General features: G+C 56.6%; 1 protein-coding gene across 2 annotated transcripts; it reads right to left on the minus strand.

Annotated features, from left to right (window-relative positions):
- Positions 1 to 57: 57 nt before the first annotated feature.
- On the minus strand, positions 58 to 17,689 carry LOC138416129 (ATPase family AAA domain-containing protein 3). 2 transcript variants are annotated; one of them, XM_069544884.1, is made up of 16 exons: positions 16,302 to 17,689; positions 12,968 to 13,044; positions 12,189 to 12,290; positions 12,015 to 12,074; positions 11,479 to 11,548; positions 11,121 to 11,286; positions 10,886 to 10,955; positions 10,400 to 10,555; positions 9,865 to 9,921; positions 9,596 to 9,721; positions 9,298 to 9,422; positions 8,978 to 9,029; positions 8,619 to 8,689; positions 7,763 to 7,930; positions 6,528 to 6,636; positions 58 to 877 (listed from the first exon to the last, which is right to left on the minus strand). In XM_069544884.1, exons 1-16 carry the CDS (start codon positions 16,807 to 16,809, stop codon positions 737 to 739), a joined length of 2,058 nt encoding a protein of 685 aa, XP_069400985.1. In that variant the 5' UTR covers positions 16,810 to 17,689; the 3' UTR covers positions 58 to 736. The 2 variants fall into 2 exon arrangements, with proteins under 2 accessions (XP_069400985.1, XP_069400986.1); XM_069544885.1 differs by lacking the exon at positions 58 to 877 and adding an exon at positions 1,136 to 1,305 and having other exon boundaries at positions 16,302 to 16,612.
- Between the last annotated feature and the right edge of the window lie 1,197 nt (positions 17,690 to 18,886).

Here is an 18,886-nt window from a genome sequence, read left to right on the forward strand (position 1 = left end):
CTCTTCTTTCACCTCTGACGCCGGTACCCCCACGGCAGGAATGAGACAGACACTTGGTGATATCTGCCAGTTTTTAATTAGATTCTGGATTAAAAAGACACCAACTCCAGTCAGGGAGAGCTGTGGCTTCTGTGGACTGGCCAGTCCCCCTGTACTGGACATCCTTGGCCATGAGGTCTTGGTGGGCTAGTTCCCGAACCCTAGGTTTACAGGCTCACAGACACAGGGCACACCTCTCCGGAGAAGAGTGGTGGGCACCCCCGCTGGACCGCACAGGGACCAGCTCTGCTCCCGGCAGAACAGCTCACGGCTCTGTTCTGGTCCTGGGTGGGACTCAGCAAAGTCAGGTCCCCTCCCTTGGCCAGGGTGCCACTGCTGTTCACAGTTAAAGCACCCAGCACCTGCTGGGAAGCAGTGCTGCTAGCCTGGCTGCTGCCCCTGGGCATGGGGAACGGTGCCTTCTACCCATCTGGGCTTGGCCAAGGGACATATCTCCCAGGGTGTCCTGGGGGTGGCCCCAGCCAGCATCAGCTTGGAGGTGGGGGGCAGAGGAACCAACCCCGCCTCAAAGATGCCCAGGTCCTGAGCAGCAGCTGGTCCCTAGCAGAGGCCTTTGACACTGTCTCGCCCCTGACCGAGGAAGATGAAAACTGCTAGGAGATTGGGCACCTCGGTGTTTCTTCTTGCTGAAGCCACCTGGCCAGTGTGCCTGGGCATCTAGGCCAGCTCACTCAGCTTATGTGCGCAGGGCCGGCGGCTGGCTCCCATCTGCCTTCAGCCACTCCATCTTCTGCCTGTGTTGCTGGATGGCATCCTGAACCCGGGCGTCCATCATGGCCTCAGTGAGGACCCCGTCCTCAGAGGCATATGCCATGGCCTGGCGAAGAAAAGGGTACTGACTCAGGATACCAGAGGGGCTGCCCGCACAAGAAAGGCACCAGGTCTGTGGCTCCCAGGTGACTGGTCAGGGCCCACCAGGAACCACTCAGCCTGTAGGGCAGCCCCATCCTTGCTGCTGCTTATCCCCCACCTTGGAGACACCCCCCACCCCACAGAACCCTTGCGGGCAGGGCAGGCAGGGGCAAAGCCCAGGGTGCTCCCGTGGGCCTGTGCTCAGACTCAGGAGGGACCTGGCCTCTCAGCAGGACACATGTGCAGACAGAAATGCCAACGGCACACACCTTGACTCCCTACGCACTTGAGTGTGCCACACGCACGTGCTCACAGGCAGATCTGCAGCGCAGTGTGGCCGCCATCCCTCAATTCCCTGGTTCTGCCTGCTCCACTAAGTTTCTCAATGACTTTCTAAAAATAGAAACCCAGAGGACTACTTTCAGGAGGGAGCCCCACCCCTCAACTGCAGGCCCTGCTCTGTGGATAACCAAGCTCCCCTCGGGCCCAGGGCATGGTCAGCAGAACCACCACAGGCCTGACACTAAAGGGAAGCAAAGCCCTCCAGGGGTCAAATGGGGCACAGTCCACCAGGACCTACCCCTCACAGGCCCCCAACTGCCCGCAACAGGGCTTCCAGAACTGTGGGGCTGCTGTGGGCAGCACTGCATCCCCCATACCCCAGCCTTGGCACATGGCTCAGGGAACCAGAGTTCTGCTAGTCAGGTCCCAGTGTGGTCCACAGCATTGCAGCTGCCAAAGCAGGTCCTCTGGCCAGGCCACATGCCACCCAGATGACCCAGCATCCCTTCTGCTCCCAGTCACCCATCAAGTGGCTCTGACATGCGCCTATCCTGAGGACAGCACTCAAGTGTCCACCAAGCAGGGGGCTCAAGCCAGGCTGGCTATTTCTCTCCAGCTCCCTGAGGAGGTTCAGCCACGTTAGGGCATTGGGAGCAAGCTCCCACCGTCTGAGATGACCAGTCACTGTGCTTACCCAGGTGGTCCCAGCCTTGGGACATGGCTGTCCAAGCCAGGCCAAGGAGAAAGGGGCTGCCCCTGCGGCCTCCTGCGAGGCACACATGAGAAGAGCACAGAGTCAGGCTGGGTGGAGGCAGCCAGAGGGGATCCAGTGATGGAAAGGGGTAGGTAGGGGTATGCAGTGACATCACCAGGGAGAAGCCAGGCGGTCACCATGTAACCAGGGGATCCAGGCCAACATCCCTCTAATGTTGTGTGGATGTCCGATGCCCCAGTGTGACCAGACCAGATGGGTACCTTGTGTTTAGGGTCTCCTCCACAGTCCCACAATCCCAGTCGGAGACACCAGACAGACCAAAGGAGGGACACTCTATAGCATTCCTCAAACCGTGAGGATCATGCTCAGAACAGCCCACCCAGAGGAGCCTGAGACAGTAGGATGGAATATCATGGGCATCCGGGCAGGTTCTGGGTAAAATCCAGTCTAAAGTGGAATTGAGTGATGTGGTGAGACATTCACAGTGTGGTGGGGGCTGTGCTGGCCTTGTGACATTCCTGTGAACTTGGAATTATTCAAAAATTTAGAAGTTCGTTACAAAAAAACACACAAAACCTTAAAAGAGAACTAACACCAATATTGCTCAAACTCTTCCAAAACACTGAAGAGGAAGGAACACTTCCCAACTCATTCTGAGGCCAGCATCACCCTGATACTAAAACCAGACAAAACACCACATGTAAACTATATATCCAGATCCTCCGAGAATACTGATGTAAAACCCTCAACAAAATACTAACAAACCAAACTCAGTAGCATACTGACATGGTTATACATCCCAACCAAATGGGATTTATTCCTGGAGTGCAAGGGTGGCTCAGCTAGGGAAAATCGACCTAGGCAAATAATTAACAAAATGGACAAAAACCACATGAGCGTTTCAGTTAATGAGAAAAAATGTTGGCAAAATCCAATACCCTTTCTTGACCAAAACAAGAAACTAGGGGGAATTCCCTGGTGGTCCTGTGGTAAGGACTCCACACTTCCACTGCCAAGGGTACTGGTATGATCTGTGGTCGGGGGAGAAAAAGATCCTACAAGCCATAAGGCATGAACCAATTACAGACCAGGAATAAAAGAAAATGTCTTCATCCTAATAGAGGCCATGTAAGAAAAACTCACAGCAAACATCATCTCAATGGTAAAAGACTGAAAGCTTTTCCACTAAGACTGGGATCAAGGCAAGGATGCCCACTTTCAGCACTTCAGGTCAACACAGCACTAGAAATTGTAGACAGATCAATTAGACAAGAAACATAAATAAAAGACATCGGGTTGGAAAGGAAGAAGTAAAATTATCTGTCTGTAAATGATGTGATCTTATTACATACAGTAAACCCTGAAGATCCCCCCCAAATTGTTAACAGTAATAAACTCAACAAAGTTGCTGGACACAGAAGTAACACACAAAACCGCTTGTGTCTCTACAGTAACACTAAACAACTGGAAAAGAAAGCAAAAAAAAAAAAAGGGGCTTCCCTGGTAGTCCAGTGGTTAAGAATCTGTTTTGAAATGCAAGGGACAGTGGTTTGATTCCTCATCCAGGAAGTATTTAGCTGGAATTCCAATACTACCCAAAGCAATCCACAGATTCAATGCAATCCCTATCAAAATTTCAATGATGGTTTTTTTTGCATAAATTTATAAAAAAAATCCACCCGAAAATTCATACGCAATCTCAAAGGCCCCCAAGTAGCCAAAACAGTCATGAACCTGAGAATTCTCACATTTCCTTGTTTTAAAACCTAAAGGACAGTGGTACTGGCACAAAGACAGACACAGGCCAACAGAAGAGAACAGACAGCCCAGACATAAACCCTCATGTGTATTGTCAGTGACCTCCAGCAAGGGGGCCAAGACCACGCACTGGGGAAATGACTGCCTTTCCAACAAATGGTGCTGGGAAAACTCCAAACTATAAAACTGGTAGAAATAAACTTAGGGGAGAAGCTTTCAAACACTGGATTTAGCAATGACTTGTCTGTGACACTAAAAGCAGGTGACAAAATAGGAAAATTCAACTTCTTCAAAATTAAAAACTTTTGTGTTTCAAAGGACACTGGTGACTCTAGTAATAAAGAATCTGCCTGCCAATGCAGGAGACCCAAGAGACACAGATCTGATCCCTGGGTCGGCAAGATCCCTTAGAAGAGGACATGGCAATCCACTTCAGTATTCATGCCTGCAAAATCCTGTGGACAGAGGAGCCTGGGGGGCTATGGTCCATAGGATCACAGAGTCACATACTACTAAAGCGACTTAGCAGCAGGAAGACACTACCAAGAGAGTAAAAAAAGGCAACCCACGGGGGAGGGGGGGGGAAATATTTGCAAACCATGTGTCTGATAAAAGGTTAATATCTAAAATATATAGAAACAACACAAGTGTCCACCTGCAGCCAGAGAGGTGCACGAGGTGTGTCCACTGCACTCCAGGGTGTCAGGCTGCCTGACAAGAAAGGAGAATGGCACCTGTTACAACACAGATGAACCTCAAGGACACTGTGCTCAGTGAGTAAGCCAGTTTTAAGACAATTCCGATATGATTCCTCACAGGTCCCTGCAAGAGTCGAGACTCTCAGAGACAGCAAGTAGGCGAGTGGGGGCTGGGGGCGGGAGGCAGGGGTGGGAGCAAGTGTTTAATGGGGACAGAGCTTCAGTTTGGGAAGATAAGACAGTCCTGGAGATGATGGTGGAGACAGCTGCACAACACCACGAACGTGCTCAATGCCACAGAGCTGTGCGCTTAAAAACGGTGACGATGAAGTTTATGTTAAAAAGTTCAGGTTTCCATGATGGGTAACAAACTGTAGCATGGTGAGAAGAATAGACCTGATTGTCACACCACAGCATAGGGCGGCAGCTGCAACAGGGCCCACATGATACCAGCAAGTGGGAAGTAGGTGCCGGGTCCCTGGGCTGCCCAGCCGGAGAGTGGGAGGGTGGGCAGAAGTCGCACAGCCCAGCCCCAAGCACTTGGGGCCACAAGGGGAGAAAACTTGAAAGAGTGATGCCAACATGTCCTGTCCAAGGCGATGGAATCCCCATGGCATTCTGGGCCCTCACAGGTGTAGGAAGTGGTAATGAGTACCAGGGACACCCTGTGCACAGCTGACCAGGGACTGGATACACACGGAGAGCTCCCTGCAGGCTCCAGCCTCCCGTGCTTGCGCCGCGTCTCCTGACCCTCAGCTCCCCACCTGAGAGTACATGCAGGCCTGTCTCATGGCCTCCTCAAAGAACTGGGAAGAGAAGCAGGGAGAGGAGGTACACCAGGACCCCTGCTGATGGAACCACCTGTTTGTCCACCCCCCAGGTCATGCTGAAGTGCTAACCCCAGCATGGCTGCCCTTGGAAACGGGTGGGCCAGGTTAGGTAGGGTCACAGAATGGCACCCTGCTCCTCCAGGGCTGTGCGTGAGCAAATGGCAAGGATGCTGCTGGGTGGCAGCCAGGAAGCCGGCCCTCACAGCAACAGGAACCCCCTCACTGGCACCCTGAGGCAGGACATCCAGCCTCCAGAACCATGAGGTGACACTTGTTCAAGCCCTGGCTGTGCATTTTGTCCCGGCCGCCTGGGTTGTTGGCCACTTTGCTGGTCACGGAAACAGCCAACCTTGTGAGGCCTGCTTCCTGAGTGAGGCCAGCATGGGGAAGAGCCCCTGACTCCCGCAGTGGGGTTTGCGATCTGGGGCTGTTTGTTACAGCACAACCTAGTTTGTCCTGACTAACACAGTGGTGTATTCCTCCCCACCACTTTATCTGAATGAGGATGTTCAAATTCAACAGATGTCCCCTAATTTCATAAAAGATGAGTTCATGATCAACTGACAGTGGCCAGGCTGTCGTGAGGCCACAGACACAACTCACTCAGCACACTCCACCCAGCAAGGATGACGGACAAACGTGCTAAATGGCTGCTCCCCTCCCCACACGCAGGGAGCTGCCACCGGGATGCCTCAGAGGAAAGCCTGGTGTCAGGACTGACCAGAGCGACTCTGACCTGTGTGCCCAGAGCCACCATCCCGTTGCCCCCAGGCCCTCACGACTCCACAAACCTGTCCTGAAAGCCAGGACACCCACCACCTTCACGACCCTGCAGATCATCCTAAAGGCTGTGGGCTTCTCCAAGGAGCCAGGAAGGAAATCCCCTATCAGGTCAGTCTTGTCCTGTGCCCACACACAGCTCCTGGGACGCGCCATGCCCTCCCAGGCTGTGGCCCCAGACTCGGCACCATCCGCCATCACCTGTGCCAACCGTCCTGGGCCCTGGCTGGAGACAAAGCCCAGCGGTTCCTTGGAAGTAAACATGTTGGCCACAGGACATGCCACTCATCTAGAGGGCCCCGTTTGATCTGGACCAAAACGACAACAGAGAGGCCAGAAAATGCGAAGCTGCAGAGGGCCCTGGCTCATTCCCCACCTTGCAGGGGCCCCAGGACCGTGATGGCAGGGAAGTAGGGCGTCATGTCACATCTGTCCAGAAACCCTTCGGAAATACCCCAGTGGGAGATCAGAAACCAGCTCAACCACCTTCCAACCACTCTGAGGGTCCCTGGCTCGGCTGGGCTCTGCCCTGCAGGGTACGTCTCGGCTCACCTGCCACGCCACGGCGAGCTGAGAGATTTCCCGGCCTGACATGCCCTCCGTCAGCTGTGCAATCTCTGAGCACTTCTTTCCATAGTCAAACTGGGCCAGCTTCAAGCGCCTGTGAGGAGTTCCCGAGTGATGCCTGGGCGCCCACAAGACCCGCGAACGACCAGAGGCCAGTGAGGGCCCGGCTCCTACTAATGGAGGCCAGGGCGGAGCCTGCGCTGGGAAACCCCAGGGAGAAGTGTCCGAGCCCCTTGCTGTAATGAGCCACACCCTGACCAATGTCCACAGGTGTGATCCTTCCACCTCCTCCCCTGCTGGGCATGTCCCTTCCCTGGGGAGCCCAAGATGGGGCCCCAGTGGGGGCCATGTAAGGATAGGGGGCACAGGCCGGGCTCAGGGGCAGCCGAGGGGCTGCTCAGGACATGCAGGAATGGGCAGGGGGAGATCCCAGCCTGCTCCCAGCCCCACCGCCGGCCAGGGGGCTGGGGACCATGTGCCCTCCCCCTGAACCCCCCAGCACACAGATAGCAGCTAACACTCCTGAACCCTCTGTACACAGATCTCGCCCCATCAGGCTTGGCTGAAAGCCCGAGAGAGACCACTCAAACTCTTGTGAAAGGCCTCAACTCCTCACGTTGCGTACAGTGCCCGGGCTGCTGCTGGGCCAGGATGTGCCTTCAGGAACTTAAGGGGACTGGGATCAGCTGGGGCCAAAGGGGAAAGAGGCCCAGTAAAGAGAGCTCAGGGGGCAGGTGGCAGAGGACAGGCAAAGTCTGCCTGAGCAGAGAAGATGGCTCAGCTGTGCCAGGTGGATCCAGGTCAGTGGGGCTGAGATCAAGTCCCCAGGGAGGGTTACAAATAGAGCAGGCTTATCTGGAGCACTCCTGAAAGCACAGCAGTGGGGGGCAGGGGGGTCCTGGACGAGCACGGAGGGTTACCCCAGCCAGTGGGCCCCGCTGTGTGCAGGGAGGGGCCCAGAGCAAGGCTCAAAGAGTCCAGAAGTGGGCTGTCATGGCCCCTTACTACCAGGACCCAAGTGTGGCCTGGATCTGAGGGGTCTGAAGGCAAGATGGAGGCAGGGGATAAATGGCTGGACAGGATAGGAGGGCCTCCAATGATGGGTGGTCAAGACCCCGTGGTGAAACCCGAGGGGCAGGGTTAGGATTAGTACCCATGTGGGCACTGGGGGGAGGGACCAACATGACAGGCAGGGGGCGCCGTGTTGGCAGGACACTTACTGCTTTCCTTCTGTAGCCGGTTTAAGAACATACTTGTCAAAATACATTCTCACCAGGCGCTCCCGCTCCTCCCGCTGTGGCAGCTCAAAGCTGACCATCTCGTCGATGCGGTCGTTGATGGCCCAGTCAAATTGCTCGGGCTGGTTGCTGGCCAGGACCAGCATGAACCTGCAGCCGACACACGGCAAGAGAGGGGGGCTGCCATCCAGCAGGGTCTACTGGGCAGCTTCTCAGCCCATAAAACTGTGGAGACTGGCATCACCCTCTACCACCTGCCCTCCCTGTCTTGCCTCAATTTCCCACTTCTCTTGTCTGATGGCCCAGCCTTGGGGGAGGGCCGTGAAGCCTCCACATGCAGGAAGGGTAGGGACCCGGGGATGAAAACAGACCCCTGCCCCTCCCCAATCAAGCGCAGGGTCTCAAGGCCTGGCGCTCAGCTCAGCAGAGGCAACAACCCAGGAGGAACTCAACACGCCTCTCAGTGGCTAGGCTGGGGTCTCCATGGGCAACAGCTGCAGCAGGCAAAAGGCTGGAAGGGTCCTGCCCATGCAGAGCACAAGATTAGGGGCCCAGAAGGGCCAGCCCGACCCAGGGTCACCTGACGGTGTGGTGGCCCAACAATGCATCTCGGGGGCAGACAGAGGTACCAAGCGCAGTGGCCTATGGACATGCATGTGCCACTGGGCTCAGCCTCAGCCTACAGCATGTCTCAGGGGCACCCACAAATGTCCCTCAGTGCCCAAATGGCCATCCCACTGCATGGAGGAAGGACACAGGAGGCTGTCTGGTCATGTGGGCTGGCCACCCTGCAGCAGCCACGTGAGCTGAGGCAGGGCTGCTGGCCACCCCTTCTCACTTGCTGCTGTGCTGGCCTGTGCGGTGCAGGAAGGCGTTCAGGGTGGCCCTGAGGTCCTCACTGATCTTCTCCTGCACAGAGAAGGATCAGGCTGTAAGCAGCCATGTGAACAGTCAGGCCCCCCTCGTCCAGGACAGAAACATGGCAGGACCTTCACAGATCTAAGCTCAAAGACTGAATGAAGCTTAGCTTTGAAAAGATGCTAAACTTCCACTTTTCAAATGAAATGTATGAACAAAATGTGTCTGTGAAGCAGGCTCCCAACCTTCCCATAAGTATAGATGTGGCCCAGGCCACCCACCTGCCCACTGCCCAGCAGCCAACCCAGCTCAGGACAGATGGGCCCTTGAGACACTTACAGTCGCTCGCTTCCTGAGAAAAGCATCCGCTTCATCCACGAAGAGCAGGAGGCTGCGAGGGCAGGGCCACGTGAGGGCAGGCAGGGCACAACCCAGCGGAAATCCCACACTTCGCACTGTCCCCAGTGGCCTCTGGGACCCAGAGCCTGGCTACCGATCGGGACGTGTCCAGTGCTGGCATTGGGGAAAGTAACTAGAAATGGGCTGGTGAGCCCTCATCTTAAACGCTGATAAGTCACCAACACTGAGAGGCCCTTGGACCTCAGGGACAGGCTGTGGCGAAGATACCGACCCCCTTCCCAGCAGGAGCCCTGGCTCACCCTCGCCGGCTGGTGCTGGCCCAGTCGAAGACCTTGTGCATGGCCGTCACGCCGTCCCGCCCCATGGGGGCCACATCCCCGCCCGTCATGATGGCGTAGTCCATACCAGAGTGCAGCGCCAGTTTCTGGGCGTTTGGGGGAGGGGTTTAAGGGCTGCTCCACCTACCCTCCACCCCACCTCTCCTGGCCACCAGGGCCGGATCACGTGTGTGGAGACACCTGGCCTGCAGAGCTGGACAGGGGCACGTGTCCCAGGCAGGTGAGACTCCACCACCCCCAGTCCCACCTGTGCCCTCACCTTGGCAAACAGCGTTTTGCCAGTCCCGGGCGGCCCGTACATCAGGACATTTCGGTACAGGCTTTTGTTCTTCTTGGTGTTCCTTGTGGCGATGGCAATGTCCCGCACGCGAGCCTCCAGGCTGGGCTGCCAGGGGACATAGCAGTTTGAGCGGCGCTCTGCTGTTTAGTCCATCCCTTCTGAGGGCCTGGGCTGGCGCAAGAGGCCACTCTCCCCAGCTGGGCTCAGCCAGCAAACCAACTCCTGGGAGGGTGGGCAGCCCTACTTACGCTGAGGACGACGCCCTCCAACGCATCCTGAGGTTTACTGAGAAGGCGCCTGCTGACCTGTGGGGTGGGGAGAGGGTAGGGAGGGTCAACAGAGGAGCTCATAGCGCGGTCACACCAGAACGCATGCGAGTAGCTATCCTGGACAAGGCCAGCAGGGGAGACTATCTGCAAAGCTGACCTCCAGCACTGACCTCACAGCACATCCCACAAGATGCAGAGGAAGCCTGGCTCCCCTCAAGGGAAGGAGTTGAACCTAGGCTGCCTCCATTGCCTTCTCTTCCAGGAGGACGGCTCACCGCAGCCCCAGGAGTTCATAAACAAGCAGGGGGGCAGTCCACCCAAGGGGATGGCCACCCCAACAGACCCCCAGACGGACCGAGTGGACCAGGGTGAGAGTCTCCCAGTGCTGACATCACAGGGCCCAAGGGGGCGGCATCAAGGAGGCAATGCAAGTCAGCACACAGAAGAAGGGTTGCATCTGGACAGAAGAGGAGGAAGGGGCTGTTGGGTGTGTGCCTCCAAGACCTGCGGTTACCTGTATGGGGTGCCTCAGCGCCTCCAGCACCGTGATGCGAGACGTCTCCCGCACCAGGGATGGCTTCCCCAGCCTGGCCTCAAAATACCGCCCTGTGACGGACGTGGCGTTCTTGGCAGAATAGATCCCAACGGCCAGCAGCGTCAGCCCAGCCACCTGGAGCAGGCAGAGGAGGCAGGTGGTGTCCACCCCGTCCCCTGGCTCCCCTATTGGCCCCCTGGAGTCTCACTAGGCCCACCAGCACCGGTGCACCAAAGGGCTGGCACCAGGGAGATGAAACGGGCATCTGGCATCCTGAACGCCCTCCCTCCAGCCCCACCAAGGTTGATGCTGAGTCGTCTGAACTGCCCCAAACCCAAAGGCCAAGTCACCTGCGCCTTTCTGGTAGAGGGAGGGGTGAGCACTCAATATAGGCGCCAACCCCTAACAGCTTGCAGAGCCCCTGACATGTGAAAATACCCCAGGGAAGAAGGCAAAGGTGCTTACCGTGGCTGTCACTTTGTCCCAGTCTGTCACAAAGGCACGGAACCCTTCACCAAACAGGGTGCCTGCTGTCCTGCAGGGGAGCAGTGGCATGACCCGGAAGGCATCAGGCCATGTGCCACGTGGCTGGAGGCCCCTATGTCAGCCCCGAGGGGCACTGCAGAAGGACCAGTCAGGGGAGGAGTAGGGCACCCTCGTAGGAAAGGGGCCAGCAGAAGCCTGCCATGCGGGGCCTCACCTGATGGACTCTAGGATGGTCTGGCGGTGCTCAGCGGCCTTCAGGCGGATCTGCTCGCGGATGATATCAGCATTCTCGCGCTCGGCCTTGGCCCGGGCACGTGCCTCGGCCTCCACCCGCAGCATCTCATTCTTATGCCGCAGCTCCATCTCCCGCTCCACGGTGGCTGCCCAAGGCGGGGGCAAGGGTGGTACTCAGCCCATGGCCCCCCACCCAGGGCTGCTACACAAGACAAGAGAGCCAGGGTGCCCTCCACCCCCAGGGTCTCAGCACGCCCACCCCTGATGCTGCTTGGAGAGTGAAGGGCCTAAAGCAAGGGCGTGACCCGTGGCTGTGAGCTCCCAAGTCAGGGCCCTACCTCGCCGCAGGGCCTCCTGCTTCTGCACAGATTCCTCTTGCTTCCGTAAGTTCTCCTCATTGAGAAGTTGCTGAGAAGGAGCCACAAGGGGAAGGGAAGGGCTTCGAAATTAGGAAACAGGCAACATCACACCAACAGGTTAGCTGCTCTGGCCTTGGAGACACCCCCACCACTCCTAGGGCTCCAACCTCTTGGGGACGGTTACCCTGGGGCCTGCAGGCTGCACAGTCTAAGGCAAGAAGGAACCTTGGCTCCCTGCTCAGCTCAGCCTCAGGGTGGCCCTGACCCATGGCTGTCCTCACAAAATGGGCCTTCTGCTGAACGGTTGAATTTAGAAGTTAAAATGCCAACAGGCTTGATGTCTGAATGCCCCCTACAAACTCACTCATCAGTCAAGTCCCATTTGGGAGACCCTTAGGGCAGCTCGGTTGGAACTCTCCCTCCCTGCCCCTCAACCCAGCACTTGCTGACAAGAGGATCCCAGACTCTGGCCCTCACGCACCCTTGGGTAAGATAAGTGGCCAGGCAGTGCTCACCTGCTGCTTTAGCTGGTCCTCGTAGCGCTGCCGGGCCAGCTTGTCCTGGTACTGGGCCCTCTAGGGAGGGAGAGGGCAATGTGAACACACCCCAGCCTCAAGAACTAAGGTCTAGGATGGGCCCCCACAGGCGCAGTCCCTGATGAGCACCCCTCCCTGGCCCCGCTCTCTCACAGCCTGGTGCTGCCGCGTCTCCTCACTCAGGGTTTTCCTCCGCTCCTCAGCCTGCGCTCGGATCTGATCGCCCTTCAGTTGCTCCACTGCGGCCTCGTACTCCTGCAGGACACACCAGCTGCTGTGAGCCAGGGCCTGGTCAGGCCTCCTGTCCCCCCTTCCCCCTCTGAGGGCCCTCTGAAGGAGCCAGACAGTGATGCAGCCTGTTCCGCACCCCCACAGGCCTGTAGGTGCTCAGCTGCGACTGCACCAAGGCCCGGGAGGACCCAGATCCACAGGCAAAGAGAAGCCAGAAGAATGGACTGGGCTGGTGCCCAAGTAGCCAGAGAGTCTCCTGGGGGTACCTGTCCCCCCTCAACCCCCAGCCCCCACATGTGCTTATGCCAGCTGCTCACTTCCTGATTCGCTTTACAACAACCCAGGTGGAGCACAGAGCAGGGCCTTTTCCACATTTCCTCACTATGTGCTCAGTGCGAGGGTAGGGCTCCTCTCTGAGAAACCAGACTCCTCACCCACACCTGCCTTCCAGAAGGTTCTGTGCAGAACTCAGGCCACACACCTGTGCTGATGCCCGTTTCCCTCGAACCTGAGGAGGTGCCGGGGCACCCACCCTCTGCCTGTGCTCTCTCACCCTCCCCCAGCACCCACCTTCACCGATCACCCCATCCAGTCCATCCCCCAACCCCTAGCACCCACCTTGCATCCACTGCCTGTGTCCTCTCCCATGTCCTTTCTGCCTGGGTCCTCTCCACAGCCCCCCAGCGCCCACCCTCACCCACCTTGAGCTTGGCCTGATGCTCCAGCTGAAGTGTCTGCTCCTGCATCTGAGCCAGACTCAGCGCCTCCTTGGCGTGTCCTAGGGGGAGGGGGGTGCAGGCATCAGGACACCAGGCGAGCGTTCACCCGGGCTAGGGGCGCTCAAGGACACCACAGCCTCAACCTGAAAGCACGTGTGGCCACGCTGGTTCCTGGTCAGATCTGCTCAGAGACCCCCCGCTAAAAAGACCACTGTCCCATCTTGCCACTTTTGTCTATTCCACCCCCAACAGAAAACCCACATGTGGAGTCTGCCCCCAGGGGACCGTCACAGCCCAGAGGGCTCCAGCAGAGAGGCTGCCCACTGCTCGTCCACTGGCAGCAGGAGAGTCGAGCCTGTGGTTACACCGTCATTCATTTTTCACGTGTGAATGCTTCTCTTGAGCCTTTGATACCTGTTACTGTTCTACAACTGAGCACAGGCAGCTGAGGGCCTGAGTAAGAAGCAAAGGAGGATTAAACCAGAAAGAAGGCAATGCTTGCAGGCTGACGGCTCTTCACAGGCCATCTGTTAGAAACGTGTGTAATTAACACCTTCCAGGTGTGTGCTCTTCATAAGGGGACACATGTGGAAATATGTGGCAATATAAGGATGTTCTAGAAAAGAAAGGACCCCAGCACTCTCCTTGCTAAAAAGCCTTCACATGGGGCCTAAGAGACCCCTGATGACACAGCTCTGTGTCATCACTGTAAAGTCCATGCTTTACCACAAAAACCTTCTAAAGCATAAAAGCACAGAGAGAAGCTGAGGACCCCGTGAGCCCACCTCTCTGATGCTACCACATTCCCAGGTTGCTGACCACACGTCCACCCTTCTGTCCCCCACATCTGTCTTATTTTTTGAGGCCTTCAAGGTAGGCTGCAGATCCCAGGACCTGTCACCCCCAAGTTGCAGCCCACACGCCACTGACTAGAACATAATCCCTGGGGCTGCTGGCTCCTAGCATGCCCCGCGTTAGGCATGAGGCAGGTGGCAGCTCTGGGGCTCAGTTGTCAGCTGAGGCACTCGGTCTGGCTTCAGAGCTAGGGGAGGACCTGCAGCTGGCTTGTTTATTTAAGCTGTGACCTATGGCAGCCAGGCTGACCACTCTGAGCATGAGCACCTCACCTGCAAGCAGAGCGGGCGCTCCCTCCCCCAACTCATGGAGTGAGATGGCTGAATTTGAATTTGGCAATAAGGAGTTCATGACCTGAAAGCAGGTAAACTGTTTAGTGCAGGGCCTTGCACACAGGAGCCCTGCTAATCACAAGCTTTGGGCTCAGTGCTGAGAATGACGAGTGTCACCTCACATCGTCCCACACCAGGAGACGGGCTCAGCATTAACTGCACACACCACAGGCAAGTTACTCTTCTCAGAATCCTATAAACACGTGGAGCACACAGCTTAAGGCCAAATGGGCTGCTCTGGCGTCCAAGAAGACTGAGGAGCCCTGGGGAACCAGCAGCATCAGGCTAGGCCCCAAGGGACACAGACAGTGGCCAGGCTGTGAGGGGCAGCTGAGGGTATTTTTGGTTCGCATGAGAGAGCAATGAGTGAACAAGAGTGGGCACACGCCAACCCAGGCAGTCCTCCGGCTGGGAGCTGGAAGCATCTCCAGAAGACAGGCCTGGGGAGGGGCTGAGGGGCCTGAGGCACTCTGGGGAGGAGGGTTTGGGGACAGAGGGGACAGGTAGCTCAGGGTGACACCTCTCCCATTGACCAGCAGAGAAGCCAGGAAGGCAGGCAAGAACAAAATGAAGTAGAGTTCACACCTGGGACAGCATCACGAGACACGAAGACGGATGAGGAGACCATGCCTCTAAGTGGTGGCAGGTGGAGGCTCTGCAGGAGATGCTGACTGTAGGGGGATGGGAGAGCAGAGGCCAAGGCCCTGTGGACCCAGGTGGAGAATGCACTGGCTAGTGCAGGAGACCTGGGAGCAGCTCACAGGCATGAGCAGACAGGAAGTCAGGGAGTTCCCTTGGCTGCTACCCTGAGACACACCACAGGCTATTCACACTGGCCTATACAACTGTGTGAGTGTGAGGGGCCAAGAATCAGGCTTCAGATTCCCAAGGGAGGAAAACATTAAAATTCAAGGACAGGGAATGAGTGAAGCCCCACCACCACCACATGCGCACGCGCGCACACAGACCCCACCCCACACACCCCCCTAAGAAATGAGGGTGAACTCCTCCCCCACACACACCTAAGAAATGAGGGTGAACTCCTCCCCACCCCCCACCACACACAAACCTAAGAAATTAGATCTCATGTTAAAAGTCTATGATCACTAAGGTGTCTTGAAGCCTAATCATTGTCTCTCAAGCCCCTCTGCAAACCTGTCTTCTATTATCTTGCAAACGTAATCCATCCACTACACTCAACACCCACTCAGAGGTAGGGAGTGTTCCAGGTAGGTCTAAGGAAGCAGGCTGCCCTGGGCCCAGGCCTAAATCTCCATAACGTTCCTTCCAGGATTGGAGAACCAGGCAGGGAGGAGACCTTTGCCCGGGGTATTCTTTTGGCCCCCGTGGAAGGGACAGAGACTAAGCCACAAAGTGCCAAGCCACCCCTGGATAGGAAGACTCTGCTCACCTCTGCTTACAAGGCTGCAGCATAGGGTGGTAAGAAAACAGCACCTCTGCTTAAAAGTTTGAAAGTCGCTATGTTCTTTCAACTAACATCTACTCAGTACGTGCTATATTCCAGACATTTGAGACATCGTCAAATCCACAGAAGAAAAGCAGGTTGGGAGAAAATACGTGGGCTTAGTGAAGGTGCAGTCAAGAGTTGATGCCTTGAGGATGGGAGCCAATAAGGTCATCTGCTGTCCTGGGCCGGCCTTATTTGTTGCTTACAGACCTCACCTATCTGAATGCTAACATTCTCCAATAAGTGAGAACCTAATGCATTTTCTTTAAAGCCTAGGACACTCAAACCCATCTCCCTTCTCAAACGGAAAACTGCCAGCAACTAGCACAGGCGGATCCCCAACCTGGCCTGCCTTGGCCGTCCCACGTGGAGGCGGAAAGAGGCAATAACTGGAGACCAGGGTGCAGTCCCGCCACCTGCTGCCCGTACCCTCTGAGTCTCCTCGGCACCGGTTTCCCCACGTGAAGAATGCGTGGCAGCTGGGAAGATGCCAGAAGGTCAGGGGATCCCGAACTTCCCCTGCACGGAGGGTGGCTCCGGCGGGCTTATCGCTTAATGCTGGCTTCCTCCCCCGACCACCACTTGCTGCTCGATCGCTCAGACCACTTCCCCGCGAGAGCGCCGCCGGGTCGCCCTGCCCTCGCCCACCCGCCGCACTCACGCGAGTGCTCCAGCTCTCGCGCCGCCTTTGCCGCGCGCTCCAGGCCCGTCGGGTCGAAGTTGCTCCATTTGTCCTTGGGCCCCGGCCGGTCCCCCGCGCCGCGGTCCCCGCTGCCTTCGCCCCCGGGCTGTACGGGCGGCAGGGGCAGAGGTGGCCCCGTGCCTTCGCCTTTGGAACCCTTGATGCCGAAGAGCCAAGACATAGTCCACAAGCGCCGCCGCCGCGGGGACTTGCAGCCGAATGGACTCGCGGGGCTCACAGCGGGCTCCACGCGCCGCGAGCCGGCGGCAAAGACTGCGCAGGCGCAACAGCGGCCCTTCCTCCCTGGCAGTGGATGCGTATAGGGCCCCGTGCCCCATGCGGCTCTCGGATTGGCTACGAGGGTCGTGACATCATGGTGTCTCCGCCGCGATTGTAGAAGCAGGCCCGGAGGGCAGGCCGTCGGAGGGGCGGGGCGAGGTACCAGGTGACAGGGCCCGATCAGGGACAAAATTGAAGAGCTGGGCATGTGCGCCCCCTTGAATACGTCAGCGTGGCAATGACACTGGCCCCATGGCTATGGGCCTCCAGAGTTCCGGCCCCGGGGGCAGCAGAGATGCAGGAGCTGGAGCGGAAGGCTCTTGTCGGGTCCCCACCGAGGGAGCGGCCGCGGAAGCAAGAGACCTCCACAGGCGCTCGGTCAGCAGGGGAGGAGCCGGCCCGCGGCGGGCGATGGATCACATGACCGGGGCAGAGAGCAGGTGCGGGCGCCGCTGGCTGAGCGGCCCCCTAGGATGGCAGAGAGCGAGTTGGGTGTGTCCAGGGCAGAGCGGGCCGGCCCAGGGGCCGGGAGGCGCGGGAAGTGCTGGGCCTCGTGCTTGGTGGATCTCGGTGTTGAAATGATGGAAGGGCGGAAGCGCGGCCCTGGCCAATCTCCAGCAACCCTCAGTAGGATGAAGGGCTCTCCCAAACCCTTCAGCGTCTCAGCGCAGTGGCTCTCAATAGAGGGGACGTACATGCGTGGGTGCGTTCGTGCTCAGTCCTGTCCAACTCTTTGCGACCCCATGGACTGTGTAGCCTTCCAGGCTCCTCTGTCCATGGGATTTTCCAGGCAAGAATGCTGGAGTGGGTTGCCGTTTTCTTCTCCAGAGGGAATCTTCCCGACCTAGGGATGGAACCCACTCCGACGCCTCCTGCATTGGCAGGCAGATTTTTTATCACTGAGCCACGTGGGAAGTCCCAAGAGAGGGGACTGAGCTCTCCAACCCCAGAAATAAGAGGCGGCAGAGACAGTCACTACGACAGACATTATTGTGGCAAATGTTGTCTGACCTATTGTTTCAACAAACCAGAAGACAAGTAATTGTACATTGGTTAATAAACATATGAGCTAACATTTAAAAAAAAAAAAAAAAGAGGCCCCAGAGGTCCGGAAGCCCCACAGAGGGTGCCTTCGTGGGAGGAGAGCTCCTCGGGGCCCAAGAGTCCTGGCTCTGGTTACTGACTGGTGAGACTTCTGGGGAATTCCAAAGGCCAGGTTCCTGCTTCAGGAACCAAGGTGCAGGCCAGATGGCCTGGGACAGATGGAGACAAGGATGGACACAGGGCAGTGCCCAAAGTTAGCAAAGTTTGCTTCTTGGGCCAGTGTCCAAGTTGCCCCTGTGTTCTTTCCTTGATGGAATTTGTAGAGTTCCCAGAATCATACGGACTTTCCCCACTAGTTTGAAAACAGTTTTAAGCCTCAATAAAAATAGGGGGGAAAAATTCTAAGATAATTCTGCCAGGGTTTTGTTGTTTGTTGTTTCCCCAAATGAGAAAAACCAAAGGAGTTTTCCTGCCAGATGTCGCTCACTGGTCATCATCAAGGTCTTAATGAACTGGCCAGGAAATATGCATCCAGTAGCACTCCTGGCAGGCTTCGCTGGATAGAGAGGAAATGGGGAAGGGAACTGAAGTCCATGTCCACAGGAAACTGTTTAGTTCCATCCAAAGGCCAGCATTTGGCAAGCTTGTGTACTTTTATGGGGCTTTTCAGGTGGAGCTAGTGGTAAAGAACCTGCCTACCAAAGCAGGAGACTTAAGAACCCAGGTTCCATCCCTGGGTCAGGAGGATCCCCTTGAGAAGAACACAGCAATCCACTCCAGTATCCTTGCCTGGAGAATCCCATGGACAGAGGAGCCTGGTGGATTACAGTCCAAGGGTCACAGAGATGGACATGACTTAGCACACATGCACGCACGTGGACTTTAATATGAAAGAGTTAGTCACTCAGTCATGTCCAACTCTGCGACCCCATGAACTGTAGCCTGTCAGGCTCCTCTGCCCAAGGGATTCTCCAGGCAAGAATACTGGAGTGGGTGGCCATTCCGTTCTCCAGGGGCTCTTCCTGACCCAGAGATCAAAACCAGGTCTCCTGCACTGCAAGCAGATTCTTTACCATCTGAGCCAGCAAGGAAGCCTGGTAGTTTTATATGACAAGGAATAATTGAAAATAAAGCTCTGCATTTAAAAAGGCAGTTTTACATAAAAATTAAGAAAACATAAAGTCAGCTTCACAAAAAAGTCAGTTTTCCTTAACTTGGCTTAATTAAAAAACAGGAAGCAT

Source organism: Ovis canadensis, chromosome 12, assembly GCF_042477335.2.
Source record: "Ovis canadensis isolate MfBH-ARS-UI-01 breed Bighorn chromosome 12, ARS-UI_OviCan_v2, whole genome shotgun sequence".
NCBI classification, from domain to species: domain Eukaryota; kingdom Metazoa; phylum Chordata; class Mammalia; order Artiodactyla; family Bovidae; genus Ovis; species Ovis canadensis.

Coding starts and splice junctions, on each gene's coding strand:
- LOC138416129 (XM_069544884.1), bottom strand. CDS start 16,809: ATGCCCAGCTCTTCAATTTTGTCCCTGATCGGGCCCTGTCACCTGGTA. Junction 9,030..9,297: donor GCCAGCACCAGCCGGCGAGG/GTGAGCCAGGGC, acceptor CTGCCCTCGCAG/CCTCCTGCTCTTCGTGGATG. Junction 878..6,527: donor AGCTCGCCGTGGCGTGGCAG/GTGAGCCGAGAC, acceptor TTTCTTCGCCAG/GCCATGGCATATGCCTCTGA.